The sequence below is a fragment of the Eulemur rufifrons genome, chromosome 24 (assembly GCF_041146395.1).
Source record: "Eulemur rufifrons isolate Redbay chromosome 24, OSU_ERuf_1, whole genome shotgun sequence".
In the NCBI taxonomy this organism is placed as follows: Eukaryota; Metazoa; Chordata; class Mammalia; order Primates; family Lemuridae; genus Eulemur; species Eulemur rufifrons.
Window position 1 is genome coordinate 8,425,248 of NC_091006.1, and position 24,605 is coordinate 8,449,852.

Here is a 24,605-nt window from a genome sequence, read left to right on the forward strand (position 1 = left end):
TTGAGGATGCCTGAAAGTGATTTATGCATGGGAAAGTATGCAGGTGAGCAAAAGGGAATATTGTTTGGATTGAAAGAATGCAGAAGAAAGGAAAGAGGAGAGGGGTTTTTCTTAGGAGGGAGGATACCTGAGAAAGGTCATGGGGTAGAAAGGGCAGAAGACAGGATGAAGGCGGGGTCCAGAGGTGAGCAGGAGGGAGACCCACAGGCGTGGCCTCCCAGGACAGGAGAGTTAGGGGAGAGTCCACATGGCCGTCCTGACCCTCTACTCCTGCCTCTAGATCCATGGAACCCAATGAAATGCCTGCTGACCACCACTGCTCCTCAGACTCCACCCCAGGGGGAGAGACCAGAGCCCCCCAGGACACCGAGCTTATCCCCAGAAGAGCAATCAGTCGCTCTCCAACTTGCGCCCGCTGCCGCAACCACGGTGTCACTGCTCACCTCAAGGGCCACAAGCGCCTCTGCCTCTTTCAGGCTTGCGAGTGTCACAAATGTGTCCTCATCCTGTGAGTATGAGGTCCAGAAGGGGAGGAGGATGGACCTCCTCTAAAGGGTAGCTGACTTTTGACTAACAACACCTCCCTCCACTTGTAGGGAGCGCCGAAGGGTCATGGCCGCCCAGGTGGCCTTGCGTAGGCAGCAGGAGGCGCAGCTAAAGAGGCATCTGGCTCAGGGACTGATGAGGAGAGGGGCGGCCCCTCCCAAAGCTCCCAGCCGTGTCAAGAAGGGAACCAGTCGACCAGGGGTCTCCTGTGAGTGTCTTTGGCCAGGGGTGGAGCAAGGATTTGGGTGTAGGAAGCATAAGTTGGGAAAAGAGTCCCGGTCCTGCCACTGAATTGGTATATGACCAAGAGCAAGGGGTTTCTACTCTCTGGGCCTCAGCCATCCCAGTCAGTGTTGGGAGGATACAGTGAGATCTGCTGGTAGAAAATGGCCAGAGGAAGATAAGAACTCAGTCTGGGGCTGGGGCAGGGTACGGGTCAGGAGAAAGGGCTCACGAGAGCTCTGCCTGGTCCTTCACAGCTGGAAAGGAGAACGTAGCACCCCAGCCTCAGACCCCCCATGGAGTAGTCCCACTGGCACTGACACCCCCTGGGAAGGTAAGGAGAGGCTGGGCCCTGAGAGAGTGGCTCTCACCCTAGCTCCTGCCTCTGTGCCCTCAACACCTGGCTTCTAGCCCCAACACTGACTTGCTATGAAATTGTGGGCAAATCACTTTTCTTCCGTGGGCAAAATGAGAGGGTGGGACTTTAAGGCCCTCCCAGCTCTAAAGTTTAGGGGTTCTCCCCCCATCCCAGAACATGCCCACTCCTTTAGCCTGTACCCAGCTCCAACCTTTGCCCTCTGCCCTTGCAGGAGAACTCTCGGGGGCCTCTGCTACTTAGCCGTCCCCCAGAAGCCTTGCCTTTGCCCTGGACTCCAGTGCCTCCGGGCCCGTGGGCCCCTGGACACTGGCTGCCTCCAGGCCTTTCCATGCCACCCCCCGTGGTGTGCCGCTTGCTGTGCCAAGAACCTGCTGTCCCTCTGCATCCCTTCCCTGGTAAGATGATAATTCAACATTTCTTCAACAGATATTTGCTGATTTGCCTTGTGTCAGAAAGGGAGGAGGAAGAGGACAGAAACCATAACCTTTGACCCCTACACATTCTGCATTCTGTTACCCTCATTAGGCTTTGACCCTGGCACTTCCCTCCGGCTGCCCTCTCATGGGCCCTTCACCCCCTGCCCAGGATCTCGCCCGGTATTGACGGCTCCTCTTTCTGGAGAGCCACAAGGGCCCTCTAGCCTACCCCGCACGTGAGTACAGAGAGAAGGATGTATGTCCTGAGACTAAGCCTGTGCTGGACACCACAGTGGATGATAAAGAAGAAAAGATCTCAGACTAATAGGCAAGGCAGAGCTCTCCTAGTGCCACATTTCCTAGCTGTGAACGTTTGTACAAATACTTTTACCTCTCTTAGACTGTTTTTCTATCAGTAAATTGGGGACACTATTATTGAACTCTTGAGTTATCATATGAATTACCAATAATGTATGGAATGCACCTAGCAAAGGCTCTGGCCTTGAGCAGATAGTGCTATCAAATCTGCTTAAACAGATTTGGTGGGGTAGGATTGCCTACTGAAATGCAGGGCAGTGATGATGAGAGCCTCAGCGGCCCAGGAGAGAGGCTAAAGGCCATTAGGGAAAGCTTCCTAAAGGTGAACCAAGCTCTCCTTCAAGTTCCATGGGAATTGGAGAACTCGGGGGAGAGGAACCAGACTCTGGTAGGGCAGTGACAGTAACCCCAGTCCCTCTAGGTCTTTTGTCAGTTTTTTAAAAACTGATACCAGGCTGGGCATGATGGCTCACACCTATAATCCTAGTGCTTTGGGAGGCCAAGGCAGGAGGATCAGTTGAGGCCAGTTCAAGACCAGCCTGGACAATATAGCAAGACCCCAGTCTCTACCAAAAAAAAAAAATTAGCTGGGCATGGTGGCATGTGTCTGTAGTCCCAGCTACTCGGGAGGCTGAGGCAGGAGGATCCCTTGAACCCCAGAGTTTGAGGTTGTAGTGAACTATAATCTCACCATTGCATTCTAGCCTGGGCAACAGAACAAGACCTTGTCTGTCCTGATACTAGGCCGGGTGCAGTGGCTCACACCTTTAATCCCAGTGCTTTGGGAGGCCAAGGTGGCAGGACTGCTTAAGGCCAGGAGTTTGAGACTAGCCTGGGCAAGATAGCAAGACCCCATCTCTACAAAAAAAAATTTTTTTTTAATTAGTCAGGCATGGGGGTACATGCCTGTAGTCCTAGCTACTCGTGAGGCTGAAGTGTGAGGATCACTTGAACCTGGGAGTTGGAGGTTACGGTAAGCTATGATTGTGCCACTGCACTCCAGCCTGGGTGACAAAGTTAAACCTTGTCTTTTAATTTAAAAAAAAAAAAAAAACAACTGACAACAGTGATTTCCTGTAATCCTCGTAGTACCCCTGGGCAGAAGAAGCTGGCATGGATTTTCACCTTACAGAAAACACACCAGGCCAAGACAGGGGACAGGATTTGTCCAAGCTCACAAAGCCTAATGGCCTAGCAGGCTCCTTGATTCTCAGATCAGAATATAGCAAAATCCTGCCCCTCTTTCAGTGTGTTTATGGCTGTCCATGTGTTTAACCACCATGGTATCTTCTCTCCTTGATTCTAGGTGCTCAACTCTGATACTCCAGTCCTGTGGCACATCAGACCCTCTTCTGCTACAGCCACAGGTCCTGGGAAAGAAGTGGGATCCAGGACCCTGGGAAGAGGTTGAACCTGGGGAAGAGAAGAGCAGGAAACCGTAAAGGACCAGGGTTTGAGGAAATGGGATAGCCAGAAGTAGGGGTTCCCAGTCTGTTTCTCTCCCTTTCCCTTTGCAGGCCCCCGGAGCCTCTCGCCTGGCCTGGACATGTGCCCCCTCAGAGAGGCAGCTGCAGCAGGAGGCAGCTGAGGCCCTCGTGGGCCTGAAAGATTCATCCCAGGCTCCCCGCCTGACCCCTTCTGTCCCCCCTAACCCTGCCTGGATCTCCCTGCTTCACCCCTGTGGCCCACCAGGTAACCTGTTCCCTGAAAGGAAAGGATGGGATAAGGATGGTTGGGAAATGGAGGTCGCTGAAGTAAGCAGGGACTAACCAAGGAAATCAGAGATCAGCAAGTTGAATATCCTCATGGCCAGGCCCCAGGGCTCCTCAGCGTAGCCCCTGGGATTGCAGTTGAGAGTTATTCAGTGAATCCATTTCATCAGTTTTGCACTCAACAGCAAATAGCCAGTGCTCTGATGTCAAGGAAAGCGAGGCCCTGAGAGGGAATGTTGCTGAACCAAATCAGTGACAAATTCAGAGACCCTGAGCTTTAGAAAGACAAGTATAGTGGGTTTGATGGAGGGATTAGAGGTGGCAAGACTGTAGGTGGGAAAATCAGCGAGGAGGTCTGCATAATAAACCAGGTGAGCAAGGATGAGGCCTGAATTGGATGGAGTAAAAAGGGGCGTAGTTGGGAGGGGAAGTGGATGTGACCTCGTTCTGCTCTCTTCCTTCCTGCCTATAGCTCCTGCTGGAGGAAGAGGATTCCAGCCTGTTGGCCCCTCTCTCCGACCCAGCCCAGCCCCTGCTGTCGCTCTGCATATTGGGCGTCTGGGATCCATCTCCCTCCTGAGCTAGAAGCCAGAGGTGGAAGCTGCCTGGCTGGGGCGGGGAGGTGACAACCTGCAGGCACTGTGTATTTAATGTTTTACTTACGGATTTATGCATGGAATTTAATGTAGTACAAGCTTTCAGCTTTTTTTTAAAGCTTTCAGGTGCTTCATTAGCTTTCAGTTCCTTTTGTAATGTGGGCATTTCCTTGGCTGAAGGTGGATATTCTTGTACCCCTTCTTGGGTCCTGGGACCTTAAGTCTCCAACAAAGAGAGTTGTGCAGTTTAAGCTGACCAGTATCTAAATATGTTTTTCCATGAGTTCATGTTCCAGGGCTCCATGATTCTGTACATACCTATGCACTCATGTCTGTCTCTGTGCATGTGAAAACAGGAGAGTATTTCCATCCTGTGTCTAGGTGCGTGTGAGTAAGCAAGAAATAAACCTTTGTTGTTTTAAGCCACTGAGACTTGAGGGTTGTTTGTTACCACAGCCTAACCTAGTCTATCCTGACTGACCGAAAGGATTTGTTCAATTCACTTCTGAAAGTGAAAATCAGTTATTCAATAACTACCACAGATAAACACAAACTTGGATTTTTTATTATGGCCAGATAAGAGTGATAGAGGGAAATAGTGAGGGATTCACTGATTCATTAATTTCAGTGCTCTGTGCCAGGTACAGACAGTTCCAACTGTCTAGAGGGCCACAAACTGAAATGCCTACATGGCCAAGCAGACCACATGAGTAACAAAGGCCAGGCAGACCCGGGCAAACTGAAAGTGTATGCCTTACCTGAGGGAAAGCCTCCTCTAGGCCCTACGGATTGTTGCCAGGCAGGAATGTGGGCTTGCTGTTGCCATATCTTCTGATTTTTCAAGAGAAACTGGATTTCTATGTAAAACATCTTAATTTTCAAATGTTGGCATAGTTTTCTTCTTTAAATTCTATGTGGGCCAAATAAAACATATCTTCCAGCCAGCTTTGGCCAATGAAATGCCAACTTGATGCTAATCTAACATGACATTTTTCAGATGGTGAAACTGAGGACAACCAGAACAGGCAAGAATCAAGTTAGTCTTTATCAAGGGTTTTTCCTCAACTAGGAAGGTGGATGTGTCTAAGTTCTGAAGGATCCATAAAAGGATAGAGACAATCACTAACATTTATTGAGTGCCCACTGTATTTGAATCACAGATATCCTCACAGAAACCCTGTAAGCTATGCATGATTATTCCCATATTACAAATCAAGAAATAAGCTTAAAGAAATAAAGTGACTTGCCTAAGTATTTTAGGGAAAAATTCTACACAAAGATCAGGGGAGGGGCCGGGCGTGGTGGCTCACGCCTGTAATCCTAACACTCTGTGAGGCTGAGGCGGGCGGATCGCTCGAGGTCAGGAGTTCAAGACCAGCCTGAGCAAGAGCAAGACCCCGCCTCTACTAAAAATAGAAAGAAATTATATGGAGAGCTCAAAATATATATAGGAAAAAATTAGCCAGGCATGGTGGCACATGCCTGTAGTCCCAGCTACTCGGGAGGCTGAGGCAGAAGGATCGCTTAAGCCCAGGAGTTTGAGGTTGCTGTGAGCTAGGCTGACGCCACAGCACTCTAGCCCGGGCAACAGAGTGAGGCTCTGTCTCAAAAAAAAAAAAAAAAAAAGATCAGGGGAGGGTTCCTTCTCTTTGCCAGGCCCCAAATTAGTTCATAGATAATTTTATAAAGCATAGAGTGAAAGATTCAGGACTCTGGGAGACAGACATGAGTCAGAAGTGTTTTTTAAAAAAAAGTCTCTTATTTTTCTACTCAAGGTATCACTAAGTAATAATAAGATCTTACTTGCATTTGTGTCTTAGTCCTCCACTGTCAAATCCTTCTCCTTGAACCATTCCTTACCCATAAAGACCTGTTGAGCTATTCCAAAGATTTGAAGACCTGGAGACTCCCAACTGCATTCCCACCTTTAGAAGGGGCTCAGGGGACATGCCTGATCACTGATTCTTTTTCCTGAGGTTACCTACACCCCTCTTTTTACTCAAGATGATTATTGGTGATGGCATCTAAGTACAACTTCTTCTTTCTTATTTGGGGTCTTAAGAAAGAGGGGTTATTTCTACTCCTTCACAGATTACAGAGTAACAAACCTGCAACACTTCTCAGGAGGCATTGCAAGATGTCAAAAAGCTAAAATCAGCTTTATACCTTCCTTCTCTCCCCTAGTATAATTTGGATATACGTTTGTGCTCCTTAATAGACCTGCCTAAGACTTGCTGTGCCATGCTGTCCCAGTGACAGATGACTAAGCCCACACAGTCACAGAAAGGGAAACATGCAACATGGCCACGACCTTGCTACTCAGAGCTGACCAAGGGTCCCCAGAACACCAAGGGAACACCAACATACAGCTGGGAAGGCCAAAAGGGAAAGTACAATTTGGGGTTAGAGGATGGCATGAGATAAGGAAGAAAAGAGAAATAAAGTGACGGAGATTGGGGGAAGGAGCGGAGACAGGCCCCTCTTTACAGGCCCTTTCCAGTTCTCTGCAGCCCACTTCTCCGCCAGCGCCACACCTGGCAAGGCTTTTCACACCACTGGCCAGGCCAACTTTGTCTTTCAAACCATTAGGGCCTTCCCATTGGTCCCTGAGGGAGAGAGGGAGCTTCTGCAGAGGTCAGCCTTGGGCAAAAGGGCAGATTTAAGAATTGCTCTTGTTCCTAAATTGTTGCCTCTTGGGGTGCAGCACTCTTTACCTGCAATTGTGGGGAGCCAATGGGCTCCTGGCCTCTGACCTGCTCTCAGATATTATTACAGCTAATGAACTATGAGCACCACTTCCTATACCACCCCCTTTCCCACTTCCCATTGCAGGGTAGGGAAAAGCATTCATTGCCCTGGTCCAATAGTATTAAGTAAATGATCCTCCTTCTAAGCTTCCTTTGTGTACCTTCCTAGCACTCTGCAGAAATAACCAATGAGGACCCAAATATAAAGCACCACCCCTGCTCCTCTCTATTCTCACAAGACTTCTTCCCACAGCCACCAGGTTTTATTTCAGGAGCTCATTTCACATTCTGCCCTTTGGGAATCCATGCTCCTTTCACTTCAGCCCTATGTTAACTTGGTCCACTCCTGACCACACTTTTAATCCAATGTAGAACCAACATCATACCACTTATTGCCACCATTCTATACTCAGACCCTCATTGCCTGGTCCACATAGGCCTCATTCTGTACCCCCATTCCATTGTGTAGCTGGCTTTGCAGCCCCTGACATGTTTGCATAAACACAGTCCTGTAACACGTGCCCTGTGTAGACCCTCACGAGGTCCTGAACTCTTCTCAAAAGCAAGATTCATCCTTTTCACCTAACTCAAAATAATAGCCCTGTTAAGCCCCTCAGGCAGAGTTCCCCATACTCCTTAGGGTCCCTACTTCATAGGCCTGATCACCCTGAGCTGTGCCTATCTATGTCTCCCCTTCCAAGAACAAGTACTCTCAGAAGACAGGGTCTGCCTTCAGTTCCTCACTGGGGGCTCAGAATAAATGACTGAATAAATACAGTCTGTCTGACTCCTTAGGAATTGTTTTTTTCCTACTGAGTTAATACACTCCAATGCGGCCCCTTTACCCATCAAAACAAGAACTTTCTGACCTCAAACCATTTCTTTAAACATAGTTCATTTTTTAGAGCAGTTTTAGGTTCACAGCAAAATTGAGTGGAAAGTACGGAGAGTTCCCGTATATCCCCTGCCACCCCCGACACATGGACAGCCTCCCTCCCGAACAACATCCCACACCAAAGTGGTACATTTGTTATAATCAATGAACACAGCATTATCACCCAAAGTCCACTGTTTACATTAGGGTTCACTCTTGGTTTTGTAAATGCTACAGATTTTGAAAAATATATAATGACATGTATCCACCATTATAGTTCCACAGGGAATGGTTTTGTTGCCCTAAAAATCCTCCATGCAGCACCTATTCATCCCTCTATCCCCCCAACCCCTGATAACCATTGATCTTTTTCCTATCACCATAATTTTTCCTTTTTCCAGAATGTCATATAGTTGGAATCAGACAGTATGCACCTTTTCAGATGGGCTTCTTTCTCTTAGTAATGTATTTAAGGTTTCTCCATGTCTTTTCACAGCTTAATAGCTTGTTTCTTTTTAGTGCTGAATAATATTTCATTGTCTGTATATACTACAGCCTCAAACCATTTTTAAAATCTCTTTTTAAAGAGTTTATCAAAAAAGCTTGAGCAGTCATCAGTTGTGGGTATAAACCTTAATGGAAGGCTTTAACCTTGCATGACTTTGGACAAGTGACTTGACTCTAAGCCTCAGATGCCTGGTCTATAACCATCTCACAGAGTTGTTGATTATGAACCTGTAAAAACTAAAACCTATAAAAATTAATACCAAGGATACAATGTTTAGAAACTGTGTTCTCTTAAATCATAGACTATCAGAAGTTTGCTCTTTAAAAGCATAGCAATAGTAAGAATGGGATATCTCACTTTTACCTGGAAGATCTACGTCACTTTGACACAGAGAAGCAGTCATGATTTCCAACCAGGGTGAGAGCTTCAGAGGAGAGAGGTTGCTGGAGACAACACTGCACATTTATCTTAAGCTTGTAAAGGAAACAGGATCCTAGGTCTGCTCCTAGCCCAGGCATGATGTAACTCCTTTGCCTTAAGTCCATCAAAACTCTGCTTAATATAAATTTTACCTAGGTTTCATCCTTCCCAAGATCCTATATTTACTCTGTCTCTTCTTTTGATTAAACATTCCACACTTCCTCTGCAGAGCTTTCTTTTTTTAGAAGAAATATTTAGTGAATTGACTCAAATAAATTAAGTATAAATGATTCAGAACTGACATTAGAAATGTACATTAGAAATCTATAAGAAGTGAATATAAATAACCCAAGTACCTGGAGATTTCTAGTTAAGCATGCCTAACAAATATATATTCAAACACATATGTTGATTCTGAAAAAAATAGATGAAATAATAAAATTATTCTCAAGTTTTAGAAACAGTATGAAATAGATTTTGTTAACTTAAATAATAAATGGCAGAAAATGAGAGTCACATTCAACTGAGGTTTATTAAGCCAAGATTTTGAGAACATGCCTGGGAAACACACGAAACCTTAGACAAGCTGTGGCTGTTTTTCAGAAGGGAAAGTTGGAACCTTCAGCATTTTAAAGGCATAGAGAGAGAAGGAAAAAGGTAGGGGGAGCAGGCTGATCAGGCAAAGTGGTTACATGCTTGTGAGGCCCAGAAAAACTACATTTTACATAAAATAAGGGGAATGTCAGAAGGGGTAAAGGGGAGTGAAGGAAGCATCAATTATGTAGGTGTCCCTGGGTAGGAGGAAGAATGTCTGATTCTGTCTTGTCTCCAGTTCTGTTACCTGTAAAGATAAACTTGTGATTCATTATTAGATTGAAATTGGATAGGCTTTAGTTTTCAGTACTAGACACAGGTACAATTGGCATGTCCTTGCTTATGGGAGGTTAGCAAGGAATTTCCTTAACGAATGATCTATGACCCAGTTCTTCACAGGTGCCTGAAGCTTTTACCTTCTCTTTTGCATAAGGAATTGAGAGGGAGGGGGGTGGCCCTGAGACTTTGATTTTCCTTTTACAATTTCCACGACATTCTACATAAATGTAAAACCCTGATTTAAGTACCATTTTATCATGCTAGAAGCATGGTTTTAACTTTTTAACAGATATTACTATCAGAACATATTGGCTTAATCATAATTAAGACATTGTGTATACATGGTATTAGTGTGGAAAAAATTTTAATATTATTTGCTCTGTTTTCAACTCAGTCTTTCCAACATAAGAAAATAGCTACATATGTTTAAGTGTTTCCTTTTTGCAGCAAGTTAACATAATTGTATTGGACCACAGAGGTGTCCCTCATGTTCTTTCGTTGCTGGGCCTTGAAAGGACTAAATGAGATCATGCATGTAATACTACAGAACCAGCCACATGATAAACTTGCAAATAATGTTCACCTGTGCCTGGTACAGAGCAGTCACTAAAAAAAAATATTTATTGCTAGAATGTGTGACACACCATGTACAGGAGCAGTCACTTAAAATGGGAAATAATGCCGATTTCAGAGTCTTCTTTTTTTTAATGGTGACATTGAGCTCTGAAAGAGCAAATGGAGTGCCTAAAGCTACACAGGTCAGCGGGGCAGATAAATCTAGACGGGCAAGGTAAGCCTAAGTGCTGAGCGAACAGATACAGACACACGGCAGAGCTGAACTAACTTCTCCAAATGTCCCGCCTCCGCCTCTTTGTCCCTGCCCTCATCTCCTCCCCGCCTCCAGTGCCTCTGTCCCACTCTGGTGGCCTCAGCCGAGCTGAAGCAATTTCCGCCCTAAGAAGGGTAAGGCTTCCGTCTCCGGCTCTCGCGACTACTAGAGGTGGAAGGAGGGAAGATGGTAGCCACATTGCTTCCTCGCCCTTTCTCTACGTTCCCCATCACAGTTCCGCCCTTACTACTCCCACTTCCGGCCAAGTAAAACTCCACTTCCACCCGGAAGAGGGGTTGTCCCGTTGTGGGAGCCGCCTGTGACCGGGTCTTTCCTGTCCCCCAACTTACCTCGTACTTCCGCCATCATCGTCTCCACCATCGCTGTTCCTTCCAGCCACGAACGAAGCAAACGAAGCCAAGTTCCCCCAGCTCAGGACAGGAGCTCTCGTCTCCTCTCTCTATTACGCTCTGGGAAAAGGAAGGGCGAAGAGGAAACCAGCCTCCACGCCTGTCCCCCCGGGCCTTTTCCTTTGCCTCTCCAGCCCTCACCACACACCCTCCCCCCGCCCAAGCGGAAACGAAGCCGCATTTGCCCTGAGAGAGGCGGAGCCGCCTAATTGTAGTCCCGCTCTCGCGAGTTCTGGAATTCTCGCGAGATCCAACGCCCGACTTGTGCGCCCGGGAAACCCCGTCGCTCCCTTTCCCCTGGCTGGCAGCGCGGAGGCCGCACGGTAAGCGGGCGCTGCGGGTCGAACTGGGCTCGGGGCGTCTATGCCCGGCCCTTTCGGCCCGGGAGCGCGTGTGTGAGGGCCCCTCGGCCCGGCCCGTGGTCGCCCCGCCCCCTGGAGCCGCGGCCACGTGCGAGCGGCAGGCCCGGACATGCCCGGTCAACACCGTCTAGGAACCGAGAGTGGGCCTGGTGGGCAGCAGCGGGGTGCGTGGGGCGCCCAGAATGCCGGGCCTGAGGGGTGGGTCGCGTAGGATCTTAAACTGGGACCAGGCTGTGTTCGGACGACCCATAGAGACCGTGGGCGGCGGTGAACTCTGGCACCCACAGGAGCCGGGGCCCGGAGTTGTAAGGCCTTAGGAGTGTCCGGGGTGCTGCGGTTTAGGATACGTTGGAGCGAAAGCTTTGGGGTTGGGCCCGGCTCTTGTCGGTCGCCTCCACCAGGCCTTGTGTTCACATGCTTGACCTTATCTCACAGATGCCTGGAGTTACTGTAAAAGACGTGAACCAGCAGGAGTTCGTCAGAGCTCTGGCAGCCTTCCTCAAAAAGTGAGTTTGGGGACTGAGGTTTCAAGTGGATGGAGGCTATCGCCTTTACCTGCTCCTGGACCCCAGTGTTTGTGCTTTCTTCATACCGCCTGGGCTGTGTGTCAGTTCAGCCTTTTTGTTTGTATCCTGGGACACATCAGGCTCTTGTTAATCTACAGTTGTGTTGCTGGGGGGGTAGAGTAGTTGTGAAGATTTCTGAACTGTGCTTTTGTCACTGTCTTGGTCCCAGGTCCGGGAAGCTGAAAGTCCCTGAATGGGTGGACACAGTCAAGCTGGCCAAGCATAAGGAGCTGGCTCCCTACGATGAGAACTGGTTCTACACACGAGCTGGTAAGGAAATTGGGCCTTTGGCTGGAGAGTGGGAAGCTGGGTGAGCCCTACCACAGACCTGTCCCCTCTGTGAACTCTTTTCTTGCTCCCAAGGTTGCAAGAGGAGGAAAATCCTTTGACTGTGTCACCACATGCTTTGTGTGACACAACATTCAATAACTTCATGCTCCAAGTTGTTCTTCCCTTCTAAGAGGCTTGTGAGAGGACCCGTGGCTTTGAGTGAGCTTCAGGGGAAACGCAGAGACAGATGTACGTTGATATTTTGCTTAGAGGTGGTTCGTTTTACAGAGGCAACATTCTTTCTATGTCCATGGAGTCAGGCTTCCTGAGTTCAAATCTATCTCTACCATTTAACTAGCTGTGTGATCTGAGGCTAGTTATTTAACTTGCCTGTGCCTCTATTTTCTTATCACTAAAATGGGGCTAATGATTGTGCCAATACAAGATTGTTACGAGGATTAAATGAGTTCAATTAAGTCAAAGTGCTTAGAAACATGACTGTTGCATAGTAGTCGTCCATTTAAGAAAAGTCAGCTGTCTTTATGGTTATTCAGATCATCGTGCTAGCTTTCTCCCTGTCTCTAACAAGTTGTTTTCTAACTAAGTGGCCGGGGATCTGGCCAGGTTACTTCTTGCTGTAAATCTTGATGTGACTTCGAAGTGCTCAAAAGAAAACTTGCTGACCTTATGGGTCACCCTATGACCTCATGCCAGCTCTCTCTCTTGTCTTTTTAATTTCCCACTAATAATTTCAATACAGCTCTGACTACATAGTGCTAGTTCTCACCTGTCCTGACATTTCAAAGTTCAGTGAGCTGTCACACTCTTGAAGGCCTAACAGAGAATGGGAGGGTCAGTGCAAGGGGCTTTGGCCACTCCAGTCTTCCAGCTTTTCTCTGTGAAGTGGGGGCTCCATCAAGGAAGTAGGTGGAAAGCAGTTTGGAAATCGCCAAAACTCCAGAATGACCCTGGGAAGAGTTGGCCTTGGTACAAGATGCTCAGCACTTAAGAACATAAAGCATTTTGCAGATTGGTGGTGCGTGTGTCAAATGGCCGTGAGACCCACTCTGTTCAGGCCTTGAACTGGGCAACATGACTTGGCCCCAGCCTCTGGCCTCTGAGGACTAAAAGATGTGCTCTATGGGGTGGGTAGGGTTGATGGCATACCCACCCACTCACCACTATATTTTTAGAAAGAAAATGGGGCTGGTGAGGGGAAGCTAACTCCTTGGGCACACAATAGTGATGAGGCCTGGATGAAACACACCCTCTACCCCCTGTCTTGGGAAGCAAGGCTGCCTGGTCCTGAACGTTCGTTGGTAGTGCTTCGAGAGTCAGTACACCAAAAGCGGCTTTGGATCTAGCATTAAGAATCTAATGGCCTTTCTCATCTGGTGGGATGAATATACATTCTGCATTATCTGCCCATGTCAGAAACCTCCAAGATAAGACTGGTTGTGTCTGGTGTCAGAGTTGATGTTGGAGAGGTTGAGTAACATTTCCAGGGTTGGTCAGCTAGTGATGCCACAATCACCCACACTTGTCACAACTTGGAGGGGACTCCAGCTCCTTTTTTTTTTTTTTTTTAAGGTTGGGAGGGATTAACAAGGAAGGGGATGAAGATCCTGAATAATAACCTAGGTCATTTTTACAGTTACTGTGGCCTCTTCCGGGACATCTCACTTAGAATATGCACCCCCACCTCCCTGCTGGTCTTCCTCACTTGAGGTTCCCAAAGGTTCCTCTTTGACCTCACTTTTCCCAGCTGCCCTGGTGGCATCAGGTGGTTGGGTTCTAGAGCAGAGGCCTGTTGCCCATGTGTTCATGTGCACAAGGGCAGAGTTGTGGCAGAACCTGCCACCTGCAGACCGTGGAATACTTAACTGTCTGAATCTTTACAGGAGAAGTTTACCAGCCTCTGTTCTAGAATTTAATGTACTACCACCTGGTTTGGTAGTCAGCTTACACTCGTGACGAGTTGTGGTCATAGTAAAAATCCATTTTACCAAAGAGGAAGCTGAGGTATAGACTAGTGAAGTGACTTGTTTAAAGTCACCCTGGGGGTTTCACAGGCTGGCTCTGTCCAAAACTAGGTTCTATGTTGTATTTCCGTTTTTCCTTCTATGGATCCTGGGGGCTAGCCTATTTACCCCCTCAGGGGTTTGAGGCTAAAGTACAGTGGGGCGGTGAACAGGGGCAAATTGTGGAGGCATATGGAAACCAGCATGACATTGCCAGCTCTTGATCTTGGGGTGCGGGGGATAGAGAGGTTCACAGCAGAAGACTAGGCCCTCCTGAGCATGGTCTGGGAATGGGGCAGAGCTATAGGAGCAAGAAGTCCCAATGCAGCAGTGTAAGGGTTGGGGTTGGGGCTGAGGTAGAGATAGAAAGAACCCATGTCAGGAGAATGGAGAGCTGCACAGGGCTGAACACCCACTTAGGCTATGTTGGCGGAAGGCATGAGGCCTGGGGGGCATCACAGGATTGAGTTAAGGGATGAATGGAGGTCAGGGAAGTGGTTTTTTCTTATAAGTTTGGCAGAGCACCTGGGAGGGTTTCTTTCTCTTCTTTTTGACTCAGGATGGGGCCATCAATCTTAATAAATTATTGGGTGCTGAGCTGTGACAATTCTTGAGAAGCCTTGCTTGTTTGGTCTGCCCTTGGCCCAGTAGGAACAAACAGCTGCTCTCCCTTACGCCCCATTGAAGAAGCTAATAGATTTTATTGGAGCTTATTCTCTGCCGGTTCCAGTGCTCAAAGTAAATCGTCTCCTTTGGTACCATGGCAGGATCTACCTGAAGGATGGGTGGATTCTGTGGCATTGCTCATGAGGAACAACGCTGGGATTCAAACCACTGTCTACCTGGCAGCCCAGAGCTTGGCTACCTCTTCCACGCTGACTCCAGGCCGAGACTGGTCTGAGGTCTGAGCACTGTGGTCCCAGCTCAGCAAGACCGAGGTTGAGCGTCCCATTTCTGGTGTACAGCATCTTTGGGTGTCTGGGCTTAGGAGTGTGCATCTTACCCCTTCCTGGGGCTAACCTGCTCTCTCCAGAGCCTGGGCACAGCCAGGTACAGGTGTAGGAGGGACGGCAGTGGCTACTGGGCATTTCAGCCAGTCTTGTAAGATAGAGGTTTCCAGTAATGTCTCTCTCCTGGCAGAAAGTGTGGGAGATGGCTTACAGCAAGTGAGTATCTTGATCCTGGCTGGGGTGGGGGACTTAATGCCTGGCCAAGGGGTAGAGTTGTAGGAATAGGAAGTCCCAAGGCAATGGATAGAAGGTAGGGCCTTGGGTAAGGTGCATGTAATAAAGTGAGCAGAAGCAGTGAGACCATGGTGGGGCTGCACTCTTGGCCCCCAGCACAGCATGGTTGTATAGTCCCTCAGTATCCATAAGGGTATTGGTTCCAAGATGGCTCCTGGTACCAAAATCCACAGAATGCTTGTCCGTAATATAAAATCGCATATAACCTATGCACATCTTCCTGTGTACTTCTCTAGATTACTTTTATTAGTTAATGCAATGTTAATGCTATGTGAATAGTGGTGCTGAATTTTTTTTTTTTTTAATTGTTGTATTTTTTTCCCCTGAATATTTTTGATCTGTGGCTGGTGAAATCTGCAGCTACCTGTGGGAGGGCTGGCTGTATCTGGAGATGATCTCAGGGCAGGAGGCTGGGAGCAAGTGTGCTGGGACTGCTTCTGGGCGGGGGCAGCTGGAGGGGAGGAACAACTCCCCTCACGTCATCAGTCCCACCCAAGTGCGTGCACACACACGACACTGCCTGGCACCTGGCTCTTAGTAATTACTGGAGAAATGAATCCCCGGTTCCCTTACTTCATCTTCAGAACTAATGGAGAGAAGTCACTTGGGCAGGGTTAGGCCACTTCTTGGTCTCTGGGCCCCAGGGATAGACCAGAGTCCCTACCCTGTGCTCCCCAACCAGGCAGGACCGTGTGATGGTTGAAATCTGGGTACTTCCTGCGTCTCAGGCCCCAGTGCCTTCACACACAGTGGCAGAACCAGGGTGGTCCCTCCAGAGCTGTGTGATGGGGAGCCAGTGAGTACCCTCTGGAGTCTCCGTGTCCCTTTCAACAAAGAATAGCACATGACGCATACCTGTTCCGTCCTCACGATGCCTACAGTCTGAAGGACTGTTACTCCTGGTCCTCGGGTGAGATTAGGTGACTTGTGGCCATCTCACTACATCAGGAGAGAATGTGTGAGAAGCATTTGGCACAGGGCCTGCAGACCCTGTGTGAGCATTACTGAGGAGGCTAGCATCTCAACTGGCTTTTGCTGGAGCTTGCGTTGCAGGCAGGGAGGCTGGCCAGGGTGGACCAGGGACTTACCCAGGCCAGTCTAGGGACAGTAACTTCTGTGTCCATTTGGGGGGGAAGCGGGGGAGTGATGCACATTGCAAGCGGTGAGCGTGCACTACCGAGGATGTCTGCCCTGCCCCTGGTGTCATCCTAGGCCCTCCAAACTGTTGTGGCCCATAGAGTACACTCGGGGTCAGGGACAGGGAGAGGGATCTGTCAGGTTCAGGTCTTAGTCAGTTTCTCTCCTTGTAAAATGGTGAGATTTAGCTGTCAACACAGACGTGGAATTGTTTATGTGTGGCCTTGAGCAGGCCCTTGCCTCAGCTGTGGAAAGGAGACTCCTCTGCCTGAGAAGCATCCTCAGGTCTCCCTCTCACTCTGCCCCCAGCTTCCACAGCACGGCACCTGTACCTCCGGGGTGGCGCTGGGGTTGGCTCCATGACCAAGATCTACGGGGGACGTCAGAGAAATGGCGTCATGCCCAGCCACTTTAGCCGAGGCTCCAAGAGTGTGGCCCGCAGGGTCCTCCAAGCCCTGGAAGGACTGAAAATGGTGGAAAAGGATCAAGATGGGTAAGCAGGGTAGGGGTCAGTACCCGCAGGTTACCTATAATGAAGTTGTCGGGCACCACCGCCACAGTCCCCATGAATAGAGGTGCAGGTGCCAGGCCTGTCCTCAGAGGCAGGCAGGGGATTCTGCAGAAAAGCGAACAGCGAAGGGCCTCACCCCGACCTCTCTGGCTGACTACCCCGAGCTCCAGGAAGGTAATTTAGCGACTGTCCACTTTCATTAGCCTGCTCGTTAACTTTTCCCAATTGATTTTTCGGGGCTTTGATCTAATGCTTGTACAAACAACACCCTGTCAGCTCTCAGGGGGGCTCCCACTCCTGCTCCCAGCTCCTTAGATTGCAGCCAACTGGGGCCCTCAGTGGGATTTGGCTGGCATCATGTGGTCCCATAGCTAGGTGCCTTCTTGGGAAGCCTGGCTCATGACCAGGAGGGAAGGGGCTGAGAACCTGAGCTCATGGACTGCATGATCCTTCCCTCCTGCAGGGGCCGCAAACTGACACCTCAGGGACAGAGAGATCTGGACAGAATCGCCGGACAGGTGAGGACTATGGGTGGGCCAGGCCTGGGTACCTTAGTCTCTGGGGACCTGTGCTTTGTCACTAGATCTGGCTTACTTTCTTCCTTGGAAGGCATAGCCCAGGGTGGTGGGATTCAAAGGAGGGCTGCCCAGGGACAGGAGAAAGGACATTTCTGACTGGCTTTCCTACTCAAGCTGCTTGGAAATCTGGATGCTGGGGTGGAGGGAACCCAGGCCTAGGGTGCCACCTGGCTTCTGCAGGCCACATAGCTGCACCCACACATGTGACTCCCTCTTCCCAAGTGAGCCTACTTAACCGACTCTGGCTGCCATGTCTGCTTCGTGCTTACCGAACATTGGACAGGGGCAGCTTGGGAGAGGTGGAGATGGGGAAGCAGACTAGCTTAGGCCCCAGAGTCTACATCTCCATCCACATTCAGGCTGTTGACACCTTGGGGCAGGGTGGTTTCACCTCTGGAGCCACAGGCTCCCTGTCTGTAGGGGTCTACTCTGGCCCACCTCAGGCAGTGGTGAGGAGTCAGAGCTTCATACGATTCCACAGGAGCACCTAGGGCCTGGCATGAGCTTATGCTGGTTTTATTTCTGTCATTGACCCAGGCCTCCTAGCAGCTGTGGAGTATTTAGTCACTTAGTTGAGTGTCACAAAGAATGGAAGATGTCAGCCCTCTGGGAGTTGGGGATGACCTGGAAGGAGAAAGCTCTCCCAGTCAGAGTGGGGCCCGGCGCAGCCATCAGTGCTGATGGTTGGCCTTCCCCTCACATGGGGCGGTGGGCAGAAGTTGGACTCCTGCTCTTGCATTCCCTTCGCTTGAGTCCTAGTTTACACGTCTGTAAAATAGGAACATGCCTGCAATTATGGGAGTTACAGGAGATGAATCCATTTGAAACCATGAGTCGGGGTGCCCAGGGTCTGGTGGGTAGTGCGTGGCTATTACAAAGTGCCCCAGCAGAGACCCATGGTTGATCTTAACTCTTCCATCTTTCCCACAGGTGGCAGCTGCCAACAAGAAGCATTAGAACAAATGATGCTGGGTTAATAAATTGCCTCATTCGTAATCCTGGTCTTGTTCTCTCTTGATCCAGCTGCTCTTTGCAAGCATGAGGAAGAAGCACTTCCTTCCCTTGTGGAAGGGGGCAAGGGGTCCCTGGGTGGCTGTGTGCCCAGCAGCTGGCAGAGCCTTCCCAGTTCCTCCCTGAATGGGCAAGATGTCCCAGCTGGGCTTGGGTGAGGAGGCCCTGGTGCCTCCCCCACATCCTGTCTTTGCAATTCTCAGAAAGTGAGAAAAGAGAATGTGGCCCAGTCACCTTTCCTGTGCCTACACCAGCAGGAAGATGTCAGGGCTGAAAGATTTGTGCTTAGCACTTAAAGCCAGGCACTTTACAACTACATAATATACACATAGCAACCCTGTGAAGTAGGTGCCCAAAAGCACCACATTTTGGAGAAAGGGAAAGTAAGTCATAGGATGGGAGATTTGCCGGTTGCCCAATGGCTAGAGGGTGGCAGAGCCATCATTTGAACCCAAGCAAGCCGGCTCTAGCCCTTGGCCTGGCTGCTACAGGACGCTATGCCTCAAAAGTGAGGGAAATGAGAAAATGGCCCAAAGGGTTACACTCTCTGGCCTAGTCCATGTGGGGCCCAGTGCGGTAAGTGGAGGTGGGGCTTCCTAGATGGGCCACGTGGGCCTGCAATCTGGCAGCCTTGCCCCTGCAGGCACTAGGGGGCAGCCAAGGCCTGGAAACATGCTCAGCTGCAGAACGATGCTGAAGAGGGTGAAGTCCTAGGGCTTCTGGGTCTGGAGCCAGGCTTATTCCTGGGAGGGAGTCAGGAGGACGAACTAAGCAGAGGGATTGAAGACCTGCCACGCAGGTTGGGGCCCAATGGAACACGGGTCCCTGGTCCCCAGCACCAGAGAGAAATGTGTCCTAGGTCCTGTGCTAGGTGCACTTCAGAATATCCTCACATGGTATCACAAAGTGGGAGACTGTGCCCACGTTACACGAGAAGGAACAGGCTCAGACGAACGGTCAGTTGGCAGACCTGAGATGTGAACCCAGGAATCTAGAATCCTTGAGGCTCATGCTCTTCTGTGTGGGTGACAGTTGTACTTTTTTAAAATTAGAAAATATTTCAGGCATGCAAAACGGTATTCACAATAGTGTAAGAAAAACCCATGAACCCAGCACCCAGTTTAAAAAGTAACAAGAAATAAAACCAAAACAGACAAAGCCCTCTGTGTGCCCTTCCCCAGCCCCAGTCCTCCTCGCTGTCCCCAGAGGTAGCCCCACTCGGGAACTGGACATGCGTCACTCCCCATGTATGTCCCTAAGCCACACACGGTGCTGTTTTGTCTTTTGGAAATAAGTCAACTGTATCGTGCCACAGTATTTTTTTGTCACGTTCGTGTTTCTGAGATGCAGACATAAGGACACTTTCCCCTACTCTAGTGTTCTGTTGGCTGACTGCGCCACAATTTATGCATTCATTCTCCCGAAAATGAACTTTCCCTTAGCTTCTCAATTTTTGCTACCAAAAAGCTCCCTGCGATGAACTTTTCTCTATGTGTCTCCGTGTGTGTGTGTGTGTGTGTGTGTGTGTGTGTGTGTAGGTCCCCCAGCTGCTCACAAATATCTCCACAACCCCAGCGTCCCCACTGAGACCTCACTTCCCTCCTACCTGGTCTCAAATGACAGGCTCAAAGAAACCTGAGAGTCACACAAAGGTGACTGAATCAATCCCTGCTCCACCACTCCCAGACTGGGACACTGGACTAGTGACAACCTCCCCTCTCGGGGCCTCAGTTTCCTCTGTAAAATGGCGGCCTCCCCTTGCCCAGCTGTGGGGAGGCCAATATCAAAGAACTCCCAACAAAGAGCTGATCATGGCTCTCACTCCTTGGGCGCCAGGAACACCAGCTCCTGTCACAAAGCCAGGGAGGTATTCTGATTGTCATCTCACAGATTAAAAACGCCAAGGCTGGGAGGAGGCAAGTGACCATCTAGTGGCCTGCCTTATGTATTCCTCATGATCTTTGACAGTGACTAGCATTTCCTGAGCACCTGCTACAGGCCAGGCCCTGTGGTCAGTGCTGTACATGCAACAACCCCTTTAAGTCCTTGTTTCCAACTCCAAGAATCAAAGAAACAGAGGGTCAGAGAGGGAACAAGGTTGCCCAAGTCTAGGGAGGGGCAGAGGTCAAGCTCAGAATCACCACCCTGTCCCCAGCTGACACCCAAAACTCTGGCTCCCTCAGCTTCCTTCCCGAGACTAGACTAACCCATCGTCTTACCCACCAACACCCCCCCAACAAGCAGCCACCCCTCAGGGGAATTGCGGCCACCACAGGTGCAGGGAGCAGTTCCTCTGCACTCACGGCCTAAAGCATATGGCAGGGGCTGCCCCCAGGCCTGACGGCCCAAGGTCCCAGCAGCAGGGGCCAGTGGAGCCCATCTCCGGCAGGGCTGGGCAGGAAGTGGGGCGGGGTCTGGGGTGGGACCTGGTTCGCCAGGACTGCTGCAACTCAGACAAACCAACCCACCGGGAGAAGATGCCTGGGGGTCCGGGAGTCCTCCAAGCTCTGCCTGCCACCATCTTCCTCCTCTTCTTGCTGTCTGCTGCCTGCCCGGGTATGTGGCCAAAGGGCCGGTGCTGGGGGGAGGTGGTGGGGACCTAGAGAGGCTGGAGAGAGGGCACAGGCAGAGGAAGGGCGCTCAGGAGTCGGGGAGAGGAGGCAGAAAGGGGGAATTGCAGAAGGCCCCTGTGGAAATCACATCTGTCCCAAGCTGGGCCAAGGCACGGCTGATTGGCGGGAGCTAGGGAAGGCGAGTGGTGTCCACAGCGCTGGGGAGGGAGGCAGGAGCGAGAGAGACACCTCCCCCACCTTCTCATCCCCATAGGTGAAAATAAGGAACTAAGGCCCCTCTTGACTGAGCACCAGAGCTGGGGGCAGGAAGGGGACGTGGGGGTGGTGTTCCGTGTCAGAGGGGAGAGAGAGCTTTCTCCCCCTCTGTGGTAAATCTCAGTCAGTCCCTCCCCTGTGTAGGGCGCCCCTTCTGAGCATGGGGGAGAGGATGCTCCCTGGACCCGTCCTCACCCTCCCCTGCCCTGCCCAAGGCCAGCTGGCAGGGCCATGACCACATTGAGGAGTTCAGAGAAGGCTGCTCACTCGGGGGACACTAGGAGCAGGGGTTGCAGCTCTCTGCCCTCGGAGTTTTGAGCCTGTGACCCTGAAGTTGCTCGGCCCCTTTCCCTACCTCTTCCTCCTTCTCTCTTCCTCCCACCTCCAGAAGAAGGGGAGGCAGCCACAGGGGCTGGCGGGGGAGGCTGACAGCTGGGACTTCCCAGAGGAGCCAGCGGGGCTGCCTCTCTCTCTCTCAGACATCTCTGTCCTCACCCTGCTGGGCCCCTTCCCAGCCCCCAGCCCAAGGGCTGAACTCCCCTCTAACTCCTAGGCTGACACATAGGAGCTGCAGAGAATGAGGGACAGGCCCAGGTCACAGGCGCAAAGACTGGCTCCTCAGTCCTAGGCAGGGAGAGACTCAGGGAGCTGGGAGTGTGAACCGGTCCCACTCTTGACTGCCTGGGGACGCTGGGCAACCCACCTGCCTGGGCTTCAGCCATCCCTCTTGTAAAATGGGGATAGTGACAGAAACTACTTCTAGGGTTTTGTGATGACTACACAAGATAGAGTGCCAGGTGCAGGACCTAGCTGAGGCTGAGTGTGGGAATATGGACCGGGAAAGCCTTCAATAGGAGGGGATACCAGACCTGATTCTGGAAGGAGCTATCTGGGCAAGGGCACTTCCAGTTCCAGGAAACCAAACCTCAAAAAACCAGAGAGTTCACAGGGACCAAAGCACAAAGTGGGTGTGCAGGAGGGTGTGCAAGAGATGGTGCTGGAGCGATGAGAAGGGCCCCCAGGGTGTCTCACCATCCCCAGGAGTTTTATTCTCCTCCCCCAAGTGTTTCTTCTCTCCTCATTCTCCCCTAGCCCCCCACCAAGGTGTGTCAGCCCCTGCCAAGGGTGTCTTTCCCTCCCGCCCCCGCCAGGAGTGTCCTCACCCTCCTCCCTTCCATACCCAGCACTGCTGGAGCCGCAGGGGCCAGGGCTGGGGGCCTGTGCCACTGTCCCATCCCTAGTCTTGACGCACCCCACCCTCCGCAGGTCCTGGGTGCCAGGCCCTGTGGGTGGACAGGGGCCCGCCATCGGTGACGGTGAGTGTGGGGGATGAGGCCCGCCTTCCTTGTCAGTACAATGACAGCAGAAACAACGTCACGGTCACGTGGTTTCGCGTCATCCAAGGCAACCATTCGTGGCCCCCTGAGCGCATAGGCTATGGCCACAACCTCACTGGTGAGCTGACCATCCCCAACGTGAACAAGAGCCACGGGGGCATGTACAGGTGCCTCGTCCATGAAGAAGGCGAACCACACCAGCACTCCTGTGGCACCTACCTCCGCGTCCGTGGTGAGTGGCCTGGCCCTGGCCCCTGGGTCCCACTCTCCAGCTGGGGACACTCGGTTTACTCATCTGTGAGGTGGGGAGAGAGTTAGTACCTTCACTGTGGGCTTGGAACCAGCAGGACACAGTGACTGATGTTCCCATATGCGGAGTGGGGACTTCAGGGGTCCTAGGCCTTGCTTCGGGGGTGGAGCTGGGAGGCCAGGGAGGGCAGGAAGTGCCAGGGCTCTGAGCAGCACCCCTTCCTCACAGAGCCACCCCCTAGACCCTTCCTGGACATGGGGGAGGGCACCAAGAACCGCATCATCACAGCCGAGGGGATCATCCTTCTGTTCTGTGCCGTAGTGCCTGGGACTCTGCTACTGTTCAGGGTGAGCCACTCGGGACCCCCGAGGCAGCTGGGCGAGGGCCTGGGCTGCGTGACTCCCAGTGCCCAGCTGGCCCTCTCAAGTCTGAGGTCCCCCACCGAAAACTTGGGAGAATGACAGCACCCCCCACTCTCAGAGGCTATGCAGGTTAAATGAATTAATATCATGAAAGCATTTTCATCGCTGCTGGGCCCAGAGGGGTGTCCTCGTTTAGTTTCCCCTTCAGGATTGTCTTCACCATCCAGCCCCCCAAAAGTGTCTCATTCTCCCCCCAGGGGTGTCCTCACTGCCCTCTCTAGGGGTGTCTCACTCTCCTCCTGCCCCCACCCCAGAGTGTGGTTCCCCCCAGATGTAGCCGAGACCTTCACCAGCCTCTCCTCTGGCCACAGGGCAACTATTAATATTACTATTTATTACTATTACTATTCATCTCCCCCTGCTCACCCCACTCACCCCCCTGCCCCCACAGAAACGATGGCAGAATGAGAAGTTTGGGGTCGATGTCCAGGATGAATATGAAGATGAAAATCTCTATGAGGTGAGCAGAGGGCGGGTGGGCAGGGCCAGGTGTGCTGGGGGCCTGTGCAGGTTCCTCCCTCTCCCTGGGAGTGTCGTGTACTGATGTCCACTGCCACGTTCCACCCCAGGGCTTAAACCTGGATGACTGCTCCATGTATGAGGACATCTCCCGGGGCCTCCAGGGCACCTACCAGGATGTGGGCAGCCTCAACATCGGCGACGTCCAGCTGGAGAAGCCATGACACCCCTCGCCCCCACCAGGCTGCCCCTGCCTGCTGTGCCCCAATTCCAGTGTCTGTCCTCACTCCCCTGGAACAAGCTCTCCGCAGTCTTCCCTGGGAGCTTCCTCAGTCATCTTCTGCCTTGGGGTATCCTCTCTCTTCTCCCCCCAGGCCTCCCTGGACTACTCGTGGGTGTCCTACTCTTGTTCCCTCTAGACTGTCCCATCCTCCCCCAGCCCAGTCCTCCCGCTGCTGCCTTTCCCAGGCTCCCTCCCCAGCGGGTAATGAGCCTTAATCGCTGCCTCTAGGGGAGCTGATTGTAGCAGCCTCGTTAGTGTCACCCCCTCCTCCCTGATCTGTCATGGCCACTTAGTGATAATAAATCCTTCCCAACTGCAGACCTTGGCAGGAGTCATGGATCTCATGGGGACCGATTCCCCCCACACACACCTTCCCTAGGACCCAGGAGCCTGGCCCCAGCCTTCTCCCTCAGACCCAGCAATCCTGGCCGAGCCATCCCCTGCCCACTCCCCACACTGGGTCACAGGTAGCCAGT

General features: G+C 51.1%; 3 protein-coding genes across 4 annotated transcripts; all 3 read left to right on the forward strand.

Annotated features, from left to right (window-relative positions):
* The first annotated feature begins 280 nt into the window (after positions 1 to 280).
* Positions 281 to 4,771, forward strand: DMRTC2 (DMRT like family C2). Its single transcript, XM_069457887.1, has 8 exons — positions 281 to 508; positions 597 to 754; positions 1,026 to 1,102; positions 1,362 to 1,542; positions 1,673 to 1,799; positions 3,188 to 3,248; positions 3,399 to 3,573; positions 4,066 to 4,771. Exons 1-8 carry the CDS (start codon positions 285 to 287, stop codon positions 4,176 to 4,178), a joined length of 1,116 nt encoding a protein of 371 aa, XP_069313988.1. The 5' UTR covers positions 281 to 284; the 3' UTR covers positions 4,179 to 4,771.
* Positions 4,772 to 11,110: 6,339 nt separating this feature from the next.
* Positions 11,111 to 18,535, forward strand: RPS19 (ribosomal protein S19). The gene is made up of 6 exons (XM_069457405.1): positions 11,111 to 11,173; positions 11,648 to 11,718; positions 11,948 to 12,048; positions 16,760 to 16,943; positions 17,425 to 17,479; positions 18,470 to 18,535. Exons 2-6 carry the CDS (start codon positions 11,648 to 11,650, stop codon positions 18,494 to 18,496), a joined length of 438 nt encoding a protein of 145 aa, XP_069313506.1. The 5' UTR covers positions 11,111 to 11,173; the 3' UTR covers positions 18,497 to 18,535.
* A 2,492-nt stretch (positions 18,536 to 21,027) lies between these two features.
* CD79A (CD79a molecule) lies at positions 21,028 to 24,422 on the forward strand. 2 transcript variants are annotated; one of them, XM_069458181.1, is made up of 5 exons: positions 21,028 to 21,106; positions 22,645 to 22,947; positions 23,194 to 23,312; positions 23,779 to 23,847; positions 23,957 to 24,422. In XM_069458181.1, the coding sequence occupies exons 1-5, from the start codon at positions 21,028 to 21,030 to the stop codon at positions 24,068 to 24,070; spliced, it is 684 nt and encodes a 227-aa protein (XP_069314282.1). In that variant the 3' UTR covers positions 24,071 to 24,422. The 2 variants fall into 2 exon arrangements, with proteins under 2 accessions (XP_069314282.1, XP_069314283.1); XM_069458182.1 differs by having other exon boundaries at positions 22,645 to 22,833.
* Positions 24,423 to 24,605: the final 183 nt, after the last annotated feature.

Bases quoted from the DNA above. Each gene is read 5' to 3' on its own strand.
- DMRTC2 (XM_069457887.1), top strand. From the start codon at position 285: ATGGAACCCAATGAAATGCCTGCTGACCACCACTGCTCCTCAGACTCC. The intron at 755-1,025 runs GTGAGTGTCTTT...GGTCCTTCACAG, and splicing joins CAGTCGACCAGGGGTCTCCT to CTGGAAAGGAGAACGTAGCA. The intron at 1,103-1,361 runs GTAAGGAGAGGC...CCCTTGCAGGAG, and splicing joins CACTGACACCCCCTGGGAAG to AACTCTCGGGGGCCTCTGCT.
- RPS19 (XM_069457405.1), top strand. From the start codon at position 11,648: ATGCCTGGAGTTACTGTAAAAGACGTGAACCAGCAGGAGTTCGTCAGA. The intron at 11,719-11,947 runs GTGAGTTTGGGG...TCTTGGTCCCAG, and splicing joins CTGGCAGCCTTCCTCAAAAA to GTCCGGGAAGCTGAAAGTCC. The intron at 12,049-16,759 runs GTAAGGAAATTG...CTCTGCCCCCAG, and splicing joins CTGGTTCTACACACGAGCTG to CTTCCACAGCACGGCACCTG.
- CD79A (XM_069458181.1), top strand. From the start codon at position 21,028: ATGCCTGGGGGTCCGGGAGTCCTCCAAGCTCTGCCTGCCACCATCTTC. The intron at 21,107-22,644 runs GTATGTGGCCAA...CACCCTCCGCAG, and splicing joins GCTGTCTGCTGCCTGCCCGG to GTCCTGGGTGCCAGGCCCTG. The intron at 23,848-23,956 runs GTGAGCAGAGGG...GTTCCACCCCAG, and splicing joins AAGATGAAAATCTCTATGAG to GGCTTAAACCTGGATGACTG.